Source organism: Mycteria americana, unplaced genomic scaffold (genome assembly GCF_035582795.1).
Source record: "Mycteria americana isolate JAX WOST 10 ecotype Jacksonville Zoo and Gardens unplaced genomic scaffold, USCA_MyAme_1.0 Scaffold_95, whole genome shotgun sequence".
Classification (NCBI taxonomy): domain Eukaryota; kingdom Metazoa; phylum Chordata; class Aves; order Ciconiiformes; family Ciconiidae; genus Mycteria; species Mycteria americana.
The window spans coordinates 163038-180154 of NW_027445679.1; the positions used below are offsets into that span (position 1 = coordinate 163038).

General features: G+C 47.8%; 1 protein-coding gene across 1 annotated transcript in view; it reads left to right on the plus strand.

Annotated features, from left to right (window-relative positions):
* FCGBP (Fc gamma binding protein) overlaps positions 1–17117 on the plus strand; it is a 38511-nt gene continuing 21394 nt past the window's right edge. Inside the window, exons 1-12 of the mRNA XM_075490724.1 lie at positions 1–446; positions 1218–1271; positions 6438–7658; positions 7750–8084; positions 8329–8899; positions 10064–10665; positions 11117–11684; positions 12265–12851; positions 13553–14120; positions 14779–14978; positions 15532–15673; positions 16253–16584. Coding sequence (XP_075346839.1) covers positions 1226–1271; positions 6438–7658; positions 7750–8084; positions 8329–8899; positions 10064–10665; positions 11117–11684; positions 12265–12851; positions 13553–14120; positions 14779–14978; positions 15532–15673; positions 16253–16584 — 5172 coding nt within the window. The 5' untranslated portion in view covers positions 1–446; positions 1218–1225. The remainder of the gene's footprint in view (positions 447–1217; positions 1272–6437; positions 7659–7749; positions 8085–8328; positions 8900–10063; positions 10666–11116; positions 11685–12264; positions 12852–13552; positions 14121–14778; positions 14979–15531; positions 15674–16252; positions 16585–17117) is intronic.

A 17117-nucleotide genomic window follows, 5' to 3' on the forward strand; every position in this document is an offset into this window, starting at 1 on the left:
ATCCTGCACCCATCGCCACGTCCCCAGCAGACTTTTTGCACGGCAGACGTTGCAGGTGAAGGCAACCAGCTGCACTTTTTCATGTCCTGGCTCCACCGCGTGCACCAGCAACTCCAGTTCTCAGGAACCCTGGTCAGGAACCCCGGGGGCAGTTTCGCAACCCGCCCTCCTTGGGCCGGGCCAGGACTCGGCAGCCCCTGCCCCGTCCCCTTTCGCGAGATTCTGCCGAATCGGCCCTTTTTGGAGCCAATTCCTTCTCTCCGCTGGTCCCGGGGGGGGTTCTGTGGAGAATTCTCAGGAAAACCGAGATAAGTCCCATCTGGTTATAAAAGGGAGGGTTTTTGGGACCAACCCTGCAGTATTTTTTTTTTTTTTCATCCATCTTCACGTGTCCATGGGTTTCGGGGAGAGCAAAGAGAGACGCTGAGGCAGAAAGGAGCCTGCCGGTAAGCGCTGTGGGGTTGGGAGGGTCTTACTTTGCTTTTTTTCCTCGCTTTTTTCCTCACCCTTTCGGGTATGAGCCCGGGTGATGGCCCATCGGAGCAAAACAAGGTGTCGGTGATGCCTTCACCCACCAAGCAGGAGTCCCGGGTGGGGTTAAATTGACTCTAAAAAGATATAAGAAAGGGATTTTGCTCTCTCCCAAGCCCAGGTTGAGTTGGTTTGGATGAAACCCGTGCCATAAATCCCTACTGGGTGCAACAATCTGGGTGTTAACCCCAACAGATGTTGAGTGATGGTGGGGGAGCAGCAGCTCTGAGAACATCCAGAAGGTGGGAGGAAGGGTTGTCCTAGCAATTTGGTCCCTTTTTGACCTGAATTTTGGTAATTTGGGGAGGGGGGGGGGGGGAGATTTCATCCTTGGGAGGCTTTGTGGAGCGTCACCGGGAGGGTTTGATGGCAATAAGGGGAAGGATGGGGTCTTCAAGGTGGCATCAGGAAGGGGTTTGGGGATCGTTGGGTTGGACGCGGTGGCAAGGGGACAACTGGGGTGGCATTGGGCCGAGGGGGTCGAGCGGAATTCAGCCCCAACCCAAAGTGAGGTGCAAGAGGTTTCCGTGGGGTGAAAAAAGCCTTTTGGGACAATTTTGGGTCACGAGGAGATGCTGGGGACACCTGGGTCCTCTCTGGGCTCCTCATCCCTGCGTGGCTTCCCCCCCCCCCCAAAAAAAAAGTGCATTTTCATATTTTTTGGCTTTTTTTTTTTTTATTTCCAGCGCTGGCGATGGGCAGGACGTGGCAGCTCCTCGCCTGGCTGGCTCTCTTCTGTGGTGAGCAACAATCCAACCCCATTCCCCCCCTAAAAAAAAAAAAACCAAATTTCCTGGGTTGGGGAGTTATTTTAGGGCTTTCTACCGTCATTTTCCGTAGCAAAAAGTCCTTATTCCCTGTTTTTTTCTTTTTTTTTTTCCCGAAAATTTCCCTTCTTCCCTTATTTTCCCCCAGCGAAAAGATTCTATTACCTCTTTGCCTTTCCACCAAAAATCTCGCATCCCGTGGTTTTGGTTTTTTTTTCCTTCACCAAAAAGTCCTTTTTTTTTTTTTTTTTTAGCAAAGAGCCCTTATCGCCTTTTTCATTTCAGGAAAAAAAAAAAAAAAAAACAACCTTTTTTCCTCATTTTTTAAAGAAAAATCCCCATTTGTTCCCTGGGGTTTGGGGGCTTGGGCGGGGGGGGTGAGGTAAAAAACAAAATTCTTCTTACTTGTTTGTTTGGTTTTTTTTTCCCAGAAAAAAAGCCCTTCTCCCCTGCGGCTTTCTTTTAGAGGGGAAAAAAAAACATTATTGCCTCTTTTTTTAAGGAAAAAGCCGTTTTATTTGCTTTTATTTGAAGAATAACGTCCTTATTCCTTATTTACCTGGGTTTTTTTCCCTCAGAAATAAAACCTTTATTCCTCATTTACCCGGGGTTTTTTCCCCCTCAGGAAAAAAAAAGCCCTTATCCGGTTTAGTTTTTTCCGCAGAAAAAATCTTTTTTCCCCGTTTCTTTCGGAAAAAAAGCCTTTACCACCAGTCTTTTTTTTTTCCCCACCAAAACAGCGTTATTCCCTTTTTTTTCCCCCACTCAGACGCCCCTATTACCAGTTCTTTTTTCACCAAAAAGCCTTTATTACTTTCTTTTTTTCCCCAAAAAAAAGCCCTTATCACAATTTCCTTCCAAAAAAACCCCTTATCACCTTTTTTTTTTTGCTTTAGGAAAGAAATTCCTGTTTTTTTCACCAACCCTCACTATGGGCTCTTTTTTTTTCAGCAGCCTCCCCCTTATTACCTACTTTTCTTTCCAAAAAAAACCCTCATTTCTTTGTTCTTTCTGCAAAAAAAACCCCTTATTACCTGGTTTTTTCCTTAAAAAAACACCTTATCATTTGGGATTTTTGTTGTTTGGTTGGTTTTTGTTTTTTTTTTTTAACAAAGAGCCCTCATCACCTCTTGAGGGTTTTTTTTTTTCCCAGCAGAAGCCCTAATTTCCTGGGTTTTTTCACCAAAACCAACAAAAAAAATCCCTATTCCCTGTTGGGTTTTGAGCATAAAATTCTTATTCCCAGGTTTGTCGGAATTTTTTTTTAAGGAAAAACCTTGTTCCCTATGGTTTTGTTTGTTTTTTTTTTTTTTTTTTTTTTTTTAAATAATACTTCTCACCTCTTCATGACACAAAATGCCATTATCCCCCCTATAATAATGCCATTATTATAAATAATAATTATTAAATATTATTTATTTAATAAAATAAAAGCCCGTATTACCTGTTTGGTGTTTTTTTTTTTTTTCCTTAAAAAGACAAAAAAAAGCTCTTTCTAACCTGGTTGGGGTTGTGTCTTTTTTTTTTTCCAAGAAAAAGAAGCCCATAATACCTTTTTTTTTTTTGGGGGGGGGGGGGGGTGATATTTGGGATTTTTTTCCCGTCAGGAAAAAAAAAAAACCACCTTATTACCTGTTTTCTCAGCGGGGAAAAAAAAAAAAAAAGCCCTTATCACGTGTTCTTTTTGCACTAAAAAAGAAAAAATCCTATTACCTGTTTCTCCCCAAAACCTTTTTAGCTGTTTTTTTTTTTTTTCTTTTCAGAAAAAGCCCATATTACCTGTATTTTTTCCTTAATTTTTAATTTTTTTTTTTAGGAAACAGCCACACACCTGGCTGGTTTTTTCCTTAAAAAAAAAAAAAAAAAGAAAATAAAAAAGCCCCATATTACCTGTTTTTTTGATTGGTTTTATTTGCTTTTTTAAAGACAAACCTTTACTGCCTAGGAGTTTTTTGTCAAAAAAGTCCTTAAAACCTCTTTTGTTTTCACCAAAAATCTCTTATCACTCATTTTCTTTTCAGAAAAAGCCCATATTCCCCTTTTTTTTTCAGCAAAATACCCTTATTTTTATTTCCCTCAGCAACCAAAGTACCTGTTTTCCTTTAGTACCTGGTTTTTAAGACTTTTTACTACAAGTTTCTGCAGAAAAAAAAAAAAAATATTTCCAGTGGAGTTTATTCAGGACTTTCTACTGCAATATCTGCATCCAAAAAAACCCTTTTCCCCCCTTTTTTTTCCCCTCAGAATTTTCTGCAGGTTTCTTCTGCAAAATACCCTTAGTCCTGATCTTTATTTTATTTTTCGGGCCTTTCTATCGCAATTTCTGCAATAAAACCCCTTTATTATGTGCTTTAAAAAAAAAAAAACACAAAAAAAACCCCCGAACCCCCCCAAACTCCGCACTTTCTATTGCAATTTCTGCAATAAAACCCCTTTATTATGTGCTTTAAAAAAAAAAAACACAAAAAAACCCCAACCCCCCCCAAACTCCACACTTTCTATTGCAATTTCTGCAATAAAACGCCTTTATTATGTGCTTTAAAAAAAAAAAAAAACACAAAAAAAAACCCCAAACCCCCCCAAACTCCGCACTTTCTATTGCAATTTCTGCAATAAAACCCCTTTATGTGCTTTAAAAAAAAAAAAACACAAAAAAAAAACCCCAAACCCCCCCAAACTCCGCACTTTCTATTGCAATTTCTGCGATAAAACCCCTTTATTATGTGATTTAAAAAAAAAAACACAAAAAAAACCCCAAACCCCCCCAAACTCCACACTTTCTATTGCAATTTCTGTAATAAAACCCCTTTATTATGTGATTTAAAAAAAAACAAAAAACAAAAAAAAACCCCAAACCCCCCCAAACTCCACACTTTCTATTGCAATTTCTGCAATAAAACCCCTTTATTATGTGCTTTAAAAAAAAAAAAAACACAAAAAAAACCCCCCGAACCCCCCCAAACTCCGCACTTTCTATTGCAATTTCTGCAATAAAACGCCTTTATTATGTGCTTTAAAAAAAAAAACACCAAAAAAAACCCCAAACCCCCCCAAACTCCGCACTTTCTATTGCAATTTCTGCAATAAAACCCCTTTATTATGTGCTTTAAAAAAAAAACCCACACAAAAAAAAACCCAAACCCCCCCAAACTCCGCACTTTCTATTGCAATTTCTGCAATAAAACCCCTTTATTATGTGCTTTAAAAAAAAAAAACACAAAAAAAAACCCCGAACCCCCCCAAACTCCACACTTTCTATTGCAATTTGTGCAATAAAACGCCTTTATTATGTGCTTTAAAAAAAAAAAACACAAAAAAAACCCCCAAACCCCCCCAAACTCCGCACTTTCTATTGCAATTTCTGCGATAAAACCCCTTTATTATGTGCTTTAAAAAAAAAACACAAAAAAAACCCCAAACCCCCCCAGACTCCACACTTTCTATTGCAATTTCTGCAATAAAACGCCTTTATTATGTGCTTTAAAAAAAAAAAAACACAAAAAAAACCCCAAACCCCCCCAAACTCCGCACTTTCTATTGCAATTTCTGCAATAAAACCCCTTTATTATGTGATTTAAAAAAAAAAACACAAAAAAACCCCCGAACCCCCCAAACTCCACACTTTTTATTGCAATTTCTGTAATAAAACCCCTTTATTATGTGCTTTAAAAAAAAAAACCACAAAAAAAACCCCCAAACCCCCCCAGACTCCACACTTTCTATTGCAATTTCTGCAATAAAACCCCTTTATTATGTGCTTTAAAAAAAAAAAAACACAAAAAAAAAACCCAAACCCCCCAAACTCCACACTTTTTATTGCAATTTCTGTAATAAAACCCCTTTATTATGTGATTTAAAAAAAAAAAAAACACAAAAAAAAACCCCAAACCCCCCCCAAACTCCACACTTTCTATTGCAATTTCTGCAATAAAACCCCTTTATTATGTGATTTAAAAAAAAAAACACCAAAAAAAACCCCAAACCCCCCCAAACTCCGCACTTTTTATTGCAATTTCTGTAATAAAACCCCTTTATTATGTGCTTTAAAAAAAAAAAACACAAAAAAAACCCCCGAACCCCCCCAGACTCCACACTTTCTATTGCAATTTCTGCAATAAAACCCCTTTATTATGTGCTTTAAAAAAAAAAAAACACAAAAAAAAAAAACCAAACCCCCCAAACTCCACACTTTTTATTGCAATTTCTGTAATAAAACCCCTTTATTATGTGCTTTAAAAAAAAAAACCACAAAAAAAAACCCCAAACCCCCCCAAACTCCACACCTTCTATTGCAATTTCTGCAATAAAACCCCTTTATTATGTGCTTTAAAAAAAAAAAAAAAAAAAAAAAAAAAAAACCCAAACCCCCCAAACTCCGCATTTTCTATTGCAATTTCTGCAATAAAACCCCTTTATTATGTGCTTTAAAAAAAAAAAAACACAAAAAAAAAAAACAAAACCCCCCAAACTCCACACTTTTTATTGCAATTTCTGTAATAAAACCCCTTTATTATGTGCTTTAAAAAAAAAAACCACAAAAAAAAACCCCGAACCCCCCCAAACTCCACACTTTCTATTGCAATTTCTGCAATAAAACGCCTTTATTATGTGATTTAAAAAAAAAAACACCAAAAAAAACCCCAACCCCCCCCAAACTCCACACCTTCTATTGCAATTTCTGCAGCCACAAGCTTTTCTTCCCCATTTTTCTTTCTCAAGACTTCCTAACTGTACGTTTCTGCAAGGAAAAAAAAAAAAACCAAACCTACCTAATTCCCTAATTTCTAATTTCCCCTAATTCCCCTTATTCCCTAATTTCTAATTTTTGAGAAGCTTCTGTTGCAATTTCTGCAGCAAAATTGATTTCCTCCTTCCTTCAGCGCTTTGCCCTGTGTCTTTCTGCAGCAAAAAATGCTATTCCCTATTTATTTTTTAATTTGTGTCGGAACGGTTTACGGCAGGTTTTTTTCAGGCAAAATTCCTTGTTTTTTGCAGAACTTCCTGTTGCAAGTTTCTGCAACAAAAAAGCAGCAGCCTTATTTCTTGATGAGAGCGGAGGGGGGGTTGGCAGAAATTTCAACTATAATTTCTGCAGCCAAAAAAAACCCAAAAAACCCCTTTTTTCCCTGCTTTTCCCAGGTCTTTCCACCGCAGCTTTCCGCGGCAAGGAATTCCTCACCGTCTTCCTGCAGAATGACAATGCAGGCACCATGCCCAACATCCAGCTCCTCTTCACGGGTTACTTCAACGCCACCAAAGTGACGGTGACCATGAGGGGTGGCGCCTTCACCGACACCGTCACACTCGGGAAAGACGAGACGGTTTCTCTCCGCGTCCCGAGCAACATGGAGCTTGTTGGGAACCAGGTTTCGGATAAAGCCGTCTTGATTGAGTCCACCAAGGAGATCTCCGTGGTCTCCGTCAACTCCAAAAGTCACACCACGGGTGCCACCAATGTTTTGCCTGTAGATAAGTTGGGCAACAAATATTACGTGGTGACGCCGGACAACACCAAGCAAGGCTTGAAGGAGTTTGCTGTGGCAGCCGGGAAGATTTCGGCCACCGTTTCCATCAAAGTCAAGGGCCAGTTTAATTACAGAGGGAGGAGTTATTCCCCTGGGTCCAGCCTCCGCATCTTCTTGAACCCCTACCACAGCTTACAACTGCAAAGCATCCACAACTTGTCCGGCACCAGGATCACGTCGGACAACGCTGTCGCAGTCTTCAGCGGACACAGCTGCGTGAAGGTGAACGCAGGCTGCGACTACGTGGTTGAGCAGCTTCTGCCCGTCACCCAGTGGGGGACGGTCTACATCGTCCCCCCCAACCCCTTGCAGATCTACACTGACTTTGCCTACATTGTGGCGGCTGAGAAAGCCTCCATCACCTACAAGAGGGGTGATTCAGCTACCACTGAGGACATCGCAGGTGGGGAAGTCCAAGAGTTCAAGATTAGCCAAGATTTGCCTCTTCATGTGAGCTCTTCGTCCCCGATTCAGGTGGTTTTCTTCTTCACCGGTGCCACGAAGGGCTTTTATAAGCGAGACCCCTTCCTACTCAACATCCCACCCGTCTCCGCCTACTGCACATCCTACCGGATCAGCAGCCTGGATGGCTACGAGAACCACCTGGTCCTCATCGCCCGAAACGCGGACGCCAACGCCACCACTCTCAACCAGAATACAGAGAGGAGCATGTCCTGGCAAGCGATTCCCGGCACAGACTTCTCCTGGGCCACTGTCACCACGAGCACGTCGAGGGAAATCCAGAGCGCCGAGCACCAGCAGACACCCATTGGGCTCCTGGTCTTCGGCTTCCAGTACGCCACCGGTTACGGTTTCACTGGTCTTTGCGCCACGAGTAAGTAGGACCAACACATGGTTGCGTCTTGCCAATGGCCGGGTCTTCTTCATGGTTGCCATCCATGGGTTTTTTTTCCCTATTTCTGCAGCTTCTGCTCCGCTTCCCAGCGAAGACTTGATCTGCGAGGAGGAGTGCGACATGATGGACACACAACCCATGTACACCCAAGAAACCGTCTCGACCTGCCAGCTCACCGGCAATCTCCGCTACCAAACCTTTGATGGGAAAACCTTTGCTTTCACGGGCACGTGCACCTACACCTTGACCAAGACCTGTGATTCAGATCCGATCCTGCCAGTCTTCAGCATCGAAGCCAAAAACGAGAACAGGGGTAACCTGAAGATCTCCTACGTTGGCTCCGTGACTGTCCGCGTCTATGACGTTACCATCACTGTGGTCAGGTCCGAGAACGGGATTGTGAGGGTATGCAAGAAAAATAATTATCAAATCCAAAGCAATACTGCAGTATTTCACTGGAATAATGTATTTAACGATCTTAAGGGTCTTTTCCAACCTAAATGATTCTATGATTTGCCGTGCATGAGTCGGCAACGCTGCTGCATGGTCATCTCTTGCAAGAAGACACCTCAAAGCTCAAAAAAACTCCATTTTTTGCCCCATGTTTGATGTTATTTGTTTGTTTTTCACGGGTTTTTTTCTCCTCCAGGTGAATAACCATCGCTCCCGCCTCCCCATCTCCCTCGCCCAAGGGAAACTCCAGCTGCAGCAGAAGGGCAAGTTCGTGCTGATTATAACCGACTTCAGGCTGAAGATCCTTTACGACTGGGATGACCACGTGATGGTGAAGCTCCCCAGTACGCTCTCCGGCAAAGTGTGCGGGATGTGCGGCAACAGCAACGGCAACCACCACGATGATTCCCTCATGCCTGATGGCAACCTGGCACAGGACGCCATGGAGCTGGGCCAGAGCTGGAGGGTGGCCAGCGAGAGCCGTCACTGCTGGGACGGCTGCAGGGGGAACTGCGCACCTTGCCCATGGGGCGAGGAGGCGAAGTACAAGGGGGAGACGTCGTGCGGGTTGCTCACCCAACGCCTGGGGCCCTTCAAGCGCTGCCACGCCATCATCAACCCTAACATCTACCTGAAAAACTGCGTCTACCACCTCTGCATGAACGGTGGGCTCCACACCACGCTGTGCCAAGCCCTCGAAGCCTACGCGGACAGCTGCCAGGAGGAGGGAATCGCCGTTTCTGACTGGAGGACGCTGGCACGTTGTCGTGAGTAGCTCCTGGTTGACAGAAAATCCTCCCCCTGGGTGGGCAGGGTGCTGTGACCTTAATTAAGGTGGGTGTAATTAAGGTGCGATGGGATGGGAATGAGCAGAAAAGAGCCAGAAAAGGGAAATTGCACCAACGGGGATGTTTGTCTCTCCTTAGCGCTCTTGATCTCCCGAATGAGGTGGAGCCGGCTCATTTTGAATTAGGCTGCACAAAGCTGGGCCTGAAAGGGCTGTGGGTCCCAAGCATGCAGGTTCATGGGTTGGAAACGGTTATAGCAGCAAGTCCAAGCAGAAAGCCCAAAAAGTCCATGGAGACTCCAGAAAGTCTATGTAGAAAGCCCGGAAAGTCCATGCAGAAAGTCTGTGTAGAAACTCCAGAAAGTCCAAGTCCCAAAAGTCCAAGCAGAAAGTCCAAAAATTCTGTGCAGACTCCCAAAAGTCTCTGCTGAAAGTCCAGAAAGTCCATTCAGAAGGTCCAGAAAGTCCTTTGAGACTCCAAACAGTCTCTGCTGAAAGTCCAGAAAGTCCATGGAGGCTCCAGAAGCATGTCCATGAAGAAGGTCCAAGGGAGTCCATGGAGACTCCCGAAAAATCCATGCAGAAGGTCCAGGGAGTCCATGGAGACTCCCAAAAAACCCATGCAGAAGGTCCAGGAAGTCATGGAGACTCCCAAAAGTCCCAGTAGATAGTTCAGAGAGTCCACATCCCAAAAGTCCTTGCAGAAAGTCCATTCAGAAGGTACAGAGCCCTTTGAGACTCCAAAAAGTCTCTGCTGAAAGTCCAGGGAGTCCATGCAGGCTCCAGAAAGTCTGTGCAGAAAGTCCAAATCTCAAAAGTCCGTGCAGAAAGTCCAAATCTCAAAAGTCCGTGCAGAAAGTCCAGAAAGTCCATGGAGACTCCCGAAAGTCTCTGCTGAAAGTCCATTCAGAAAGACTGTGCAGAAGGTCCAAGAAGTCCATGGAGACTCCCAAAAGTCCCGGTAGATAGTCCAGGAAGTCCATGCAGACTGCAGAAAGTGCATTCAGAAGGTCTGGAAAGTCCATGGAGACTCTAGAAAGTACGTGTAAAACTCCACGCAGGTTTCCTTAGCACTCTGCTGCGCCTTCTTACGGCCAAGGAGCTTTATTCCCACCATGACCCTGGTGTCCCATCCCTTCGACAGCACTCTCCTGCCCGAAGAACAGCAATTACACCACGTGCGGCCCCGCCTGCCCCACCACCTGCAACGACGGCGCGATGCCCGCTGACTGCGATGTCTTGGCCTGCGTGGAGACCTGCAAGTGCCAGGAGGGCTTCGTGTTCGACGCCAACAAGTGCATCCCCCAGGACAAGTGCGGCTGCATCTTCGAGGGCCGCCTCCACGGTCTCCACGAGGAGTTTTGGGGTGACAGCACCTGCACCAAACGCTGCGTCTGCGACACGAGATCCTGGCGGACCGTATGCCGAAGGGCCAGCTGCGGTGCTGAGGAAGAATGCCGGGTGGAGAAGGGCATCCAGGATTGCTACCCCAAGAGATATGGGACCTGCACAGCGGTCGGTGCTACCCACTACGAGAGCTTCGACGGCAGGAAGTTCATCTTCCAAGGCACGTGCATGTACCAGCTCGCTGGCTTGTGCAAGAAGAGCCGAGGTCTGGTGGACTTCCAGGTGCTGGTGCAGAATGGCCACCAGGACGACAAAACTCTGTCCTCCATCGCTCTCGTGATGGTCAAAGTCTATGGCCAAAACATCGTGATCAGCCAGGAACACCCCGGCAAAATCATGGTGAGTTTAGCAAACGTTTCTTTATCTAATCTCCACGTTCTTCACTTTCTGCTCCTCACCCCAACCTCCTTGTCCCATTTCTTCTCTTCCACCCTCCGTCCTCTCTTTTTTTTTCTGTATTGGGTAACGCCGAATATTTTTCTCCAACCACGCCGCTGAGATCCAGAGCTACCAGGTCTGTTTCCCCCACGTTAATCAAGAGGAGATTTAATTGCCTAAATATAAGGATCTCCACCTGACGCGGGAGATCGGTGCGTGATATACGCCGTGGAGCCTCAGGCACCGTTCACCTCAAAGCTGGTGGGCATCTGGATTTGGGACAGATGATTTGGGACAGATCTACGTAATTCGGGTGCTTCGGGTGGAGGCCAAATTGCAGGTGGCGTGAAAACACAATTTGCTTTTACTGTTGGATACCAAATGTGGGGGTTTTTTTTGCTTTTGTCCCCAGATCAATGACCAGTTGGTCAACCTACCACATTACTACGGAGACGGGAAGATCTCCAGCTACAGAGACGGGCAGGAAGCGGTGGTAGAGACAGACTTTGGCCTCACTGTCAGCTACGACTGGCAAAGCCAAGTCACCGTGTCAGTGCCCAGAACTTACGCCAGCACCCTGTGCGGCCTCTGCGGGAACTACAACGGGAAAACGAACGACGAGATGATGACGAAGAACGGCCAAGTGACATCAAACCCAGACACCTTTGGGCACAGCTGGAAGGTGACCGACATCTCGGGTTGCATGGAGCTGTCGAAGGTGGAATGTCCTGCCATGGCGGCGGCTCTACAGCAGCAGAAGGTCTCGAAGATGGGTTGTGGGATCATCTCACAAGTGGATGGACCCTTCAGAGGTTGCCACGCTCATGTGGACGCCAACGAGTACTACCACAACTGCGTGCACGATTTTTGCCTCTTCCCAGACCAGGAAGGCGTGATATGCCCAGTCATCGCCCGCTACGCCGCTGCCTGCCAGGCTGCTGGCGTGACCATCGGGAAATGGAGGACGGATGATTTCTGCAGTAAGTTGGGCGAATCGGAGGGGGTTTTAGCTTCAGGAGGGGCCATGAGCACCTAAGGGAACCCCAGTCCTGGGCCAAACGCGTGTGGGGACAACCCAGAGGTGGGAATCATCTCATTTAGTGGTTCTTTATCCCACCCAAAGTCTAGGTTGATCCCATCATCTCTGTTTACAGCCAATGCCCAGAAACAAACCCTTCCAAGATGTCTCATCCGGCTACTACGGGTCAAATAATTTAGCCCCAATAAGCACTAATTTCTTCGCATTGGTTAAAACAGGAGCGAGGGCTAATTGCCTGGATTGCTTAGAGGGCAAAACACATGAGGTGCACCAAAAATATTTAAATTAGGGGAGAGGGACCCGCCCTGGAAGTTAATTTGGGACCCAATGCAGGAGCAGCTCTGTTGCTTGAGGGAATCTCCTTGTTTCCTCTACGGCAATGGGGAAGATCAGGTGATTTGGGGGCCTAAAACCCCCATCTCAGAAGGGTTGAAATGTCCCTTACGGACACCTCTTCGCTCAGTTGCAGGATCTGGCCTGTAATTTCCTTGCTGCTAACGAATCTCCTCGTCTCGTGGCAGGTATTTCGTGTCCTGCGAACAGCCACTATGAGGTCTGCTCCCAGGGCTGCGGCCAGACCTGCAGCAGCATCTACACCCCGGCGAAATGCTCGGAGCAGTGCAGGGAGGGCTGCATGTGCAACGACGGCTTCATATTCAGCGGCGACGAGTGCGTCCCCATGTCCCAGTGCGGGTGCCTCCATCAGAACTTCTACTACAAGGTGGAGGAGACTTTCTTCCCCACCAAGCAGGAGAAATGTCAGTGCCAGGCTGGCGGCACTGTGGTCTGCGAAAAAATTTCTTGCTCCGGAGACAGCGAGGGCAAGGTCATCGATGGTGTCTTCCAATGCCCACCTGCCACGCTCGGGGCCTGCGTGGCCACCGGTGACCGCCACTATATCTCCTTCGATGGGATGGCTTTCAACATCTCGGCCACCTGCTCCTACATCCTCACGGAGACCTGTGCCGATGGCAATGTCAAACCATTCGTTGTGAAAATCGAGAAGAACGCCCGGCAGAAGAGGAAGGTCTCCGGCATCCAAGCATTGTCCGTTGAAGTCTACGGGCTCACGTTGACCTTGACACGAGACAAGAGGGGAGATGTCATGGTAAGGCCGTACTTTGTTGTCCACCTCTTTCTGGGCGCAGACGTGCTGGCGACAAAGTCTATGGGTTCATGTTGACTTTGCCGCGAGGCAAGAGGGGCATAGACGTGGTAGGTCCACGCATGGTGGTCCACCTCTTTTAGGGTGCAAACATGCTGGCGTCAAAGTCTATGGGTTCATGTTGACCTTGACACAAGGCAAGAGGAGAACCATCACAGTAAGTCTGTGCTTTGTGGTCCATCTTTTTTTGAGTGCAAATAGTTTGGTGACAACGTCTACAGGCTCATGTTGACCTTGGTGTGAGGCAACAAGGGACCTGTCGTGGTGGATCATGAAGCACAGCTGTACCTCTTCTTGGTTGCCAGCAGGCTGGGGTCAAAGTCTACAGGCTCACGTTGACTCTGGCGTGAAGCAAGAGCTGCGTGGTCACAGTAAGGCCATGCCTTGTGGTCCGCCTCTTTTTGGGTGCGAACATGGGAACCCAAAAATTGTTTTTCCTTGATGGAGGGAAGACCTCCTCCCTGTCTCCAAGACAAAGCCATGCTCATCCCCACTTTGTCTTCCAGTTTCAAAGTGGGAGCCATAAGTTCATTAAAAGGTTGGCTGGAAGGTGTTTCCCCCGATGTTTTTCGTTCCTACCTCCATAGCCTTCTCCTTGTAGCATCCTTGAGGCTCACTGGAGGATTTCTCTCTCCCTGTTCCAGGTGGACTCCATATCCCACCACCTCCCAGCCATCCTGAACAAGGGACAGGTCCAGGTGTACCAACACGGGATGGGCGTCCTGCTTCAGACTGACTTCGGCCTCGTCATACGCTACGACCTCCTCCACCACGTGATGATCACAGTCCCGCAGAGCTACCAGGGCCACCTCTGTGGGCTCTGTGGCAACTACAACGGGCAACGCAACGATGATTTTCTCCTCCCCGATGGCCAACAGGCCCCCAACGCGATGGCCTTTGGCTCTGCTTGGAAAACACCTGGTGTGTCCTGCAGCGATGACTGCCCCAAGGATGTCTGCCCTGTCTGCACGGAGGAGAAGAAGTTGGTCCTGCAGAAACCCAACTACTGCGGCATCCTCACGCTCCCAAAGGGCCCCTTCGACTCCTGCCACCAAGTCATCAACCCAGCCCTGTATTTCCAAGCCTGCCTCCACGACCTTTGCCTCACTAAGGGAAACACCCGCGTCCTCTGCCAGAGCATCCAGAGCTACGCCACCGCTTGCCAAGACGCCGGCGTCGTCATTGAGGCTTGGAGAAGACCATCCTTCTGCCGTAAGTGGGGATCGGGGCTGGGAAACGTCCTCCGTGGCCGGGAAAGTCACATCTCATTGGGGCCAGGTGTCTGCGCTGACCACCCTCGATGCGTGGGGGTGATGCAAATGGTGCTGTTGGGTTGGAAGCCCAGGGTGGGGAGGACGATGACGGCATGAAAAGAATCGCACCTGGGAAAAGCCAACGCAAGGGGGTGCATTTTCGTCGGCGCTGGGGATAAATGAGGAAAGCCAAGGCAAGCGCCAACCGGCTGTGTTTTCATCCGTGTTTTGGGCAAGCAGGAGAAGCCAACGCAAGTGCCGAGCGGGTGGATTTTCAGCGGCGGTTTTGGGCAAGTGGGAAAAGCCAACAGAAGCACCAGCCAGGTGCGCTTTCGTTGGTATGGGGGTGCAAACGCGAAAAAGCCAACGCAAGCGCCAACGGGGTGAACTTTCATTGATGCTGGGGGCAAACGGGAAAAGCCACCACCAAGACAAAAAAAATCACCTGGTTGGTAATTCTGGCGGCTTTTTCCGCTTGTCCCCAACACCAAGCGCCAAGGGGTTGCGTTTTCATCAGCGTTCGGGTTCTGCCATCTCCCTGGGGCGCAACCGCTCTGGGCTGGCACCGCTCTTCCACCCAACGTTGGGTTTTGGGATTATCAACCTTTTCCTTCCAGCCCTCAACTGCCCGGCCAACAGCAACTACTCCCTCTGCACCAACCTCTGCGTCAACAGCTGCACGGGGCTTGCAGATGCCTCCAAATGCCCCAAAACCTGTGTCGAAGGCTGCCATTGCGACAAAGACTACGTCTTTGAGAGGCACAGCTGCGTTCCCAAGGACCAATGTGGTTGTTTTGAGGATGGGAAATATTACAAGGTAGTAATCTTCTGAATTTGGGCGGGTTTGGGGTTGGGGTTTTTTTTTTAACATTTTTCTTCCTGCCCGCGTTGCAGCACGTCGCTCCGAAGGCGACGTGTGCACGGCCCAAAGGACCTTGAGTGGGAGAAAAAAAAAAAAAAAAAAACCAAAACGTCAAAATCTTCCATCTGCCAAGCGATTCTGTGGTTTCATCTGAAGAAAATTGGGGCATTTCCATCTTTTATCACTTGGCATAAAGGTGCTAGCACAGCTGTGGATGCCCAGAGAGTAGCTACGCTTTCCACAGCCGAAGGCGCTAAATAAGAACACATTTTTCCTTCAGAGGAGGTGGAAGAGGGCAAAGGGATGGGGTTTTTTTTTTTCCTGCTTTTTTTTTTTTTCCTTGCAACAAAAGCGATCAATTCCTCAGCAATTTTGCATTTTGCAAAGCTGCTTGTTCTCCAGTAGACCTCAAGATATGATTCCCCCCCCCCCACGTATTTTTATGCATTTATGTGTAACGCAGTTTGCTCTTCTCATCGCAAACGCTTTGCAACCTCTCGCCCTGCAGCCCCACGAGTCGGTTTTGAAGGATAACTGCCAGCAGCGTTGCACGTGTGTCCCCGGCAAGGGCTTGACTTGCAGCAGCCACAGCTGCACCGATGATGAAACCTGTGAAATCCGGGACGGCGTCTTAGGTTGCATCAATCAAAGTAAGGAAAAATGGGGTCGCTTGAGTGGAATTTAAAAAAAAAATAAAATTAAAAAAAAAAATCAAAGGGATCTTGGAGCCAGAGCAGATCCTGGCCCCTTGATTTAGAGGTGTGGGCTGAGGTGGAAACCCTACAGCAAGGAGAGATGGAGGCCGCAGGTCCCATCTCCAACCCTAAGAGGGTGAGGGATGTGGTGGGAGGATTTTGGAGGAGCAAAGTGCTTCAGAAAAGCCATCCCTTGGCTTGGCATCCACCCAGATGTCCTATTTTAACCATGGTGGCACCTTCTGGAAGGACGGGTGCAATCTTGGGTAACGATGAACCTAATCTTGACGCTTCTCCGAGCGATAGGGGCAGGGGGGAAGACAGCTGAAAAGGGGAAATTTGGGTTTGGCGATGGGTTGTTGTGCTCTGATTTACATCTCAGAGCTGCCAATCTCCTGCCAAAGCCCAAGAGGGAGCAGAGGACACTTGGTGGGACCTCAACACTGGTGAAGATGCTTGGTTTGCATGGTGACATGGGATGTGCCCCTCACTAGGACATCTCCCGTGGTTTCTCTTTTTTTTTTTTCCTTCCAGACCCCTGCAAAGCTCTTCGGTGCCGGCCCAAGGAGAGGTGCAAGTTGAAGGATGTCCACGCCAAGTGCGTCCCATCCCTAGTTGCCACCTGCTGGGGTTGGGGGGACCCCCACTACCGCACCTTCGACGGGCTCGATTTCGACTTCCAAGGCACCTGCACCTACACCATGGCCGAATCTTGCGGGAACGACACCAGATTGGTGCCCTTCAAGGTGGAAGGCAAGAACGACATCCGGGGTGGGGTGAAATCAGTCTCCTACGTGAGCTTGGCCAACATCAAGGTCTACGGCCATCACATCTCCATCCACCGGAAGGAAGTGGGCAAAGTCAGGGTGAGTTGGCCTAAAATGGAGGGAAAGTTGGCCTTTCCCCACGTCTTTTCTTTCATCCATCTCTTCCCCACCTCTTTTTTCCATCCATCTCCTCCATCATGTTCAACACCTCTTCCCGCTCCATCAGGGCCACCGTTATTTTCGGCTAAATCAATCAAACTGGAATGCGGAGTTTTGAAATGTTGGGATATGCCGGGAATACGCTGCCTTGCACGGGGCAGCCTGAGGTTGTTTTCTGCCCCTTGGGGAAGCCACAAACCACCAAAGGCGGCTGCAGTAGGTCTCCAAGAAACCTCAAAGCGGGTGGGACACCCCCGCCGGGGAGGTTTGTGGTGGCAGCCGGCGCATGTGAGTCAGGTTGAGGCAAAAGCAAAGCCCGATGAAGGCAGCGATGTCGTGAAACATTGGGCTGGGGCCAATTGTGTGAGGTTTAACAAGGCTCAGTGCCGGGTCCTGCACTTGGGTCACAGCAACCCCATGCAACGCTACAGGCTTGGGGAAGAGTGGCTGGAAAGCTGCCTGGCAGAGAAGGA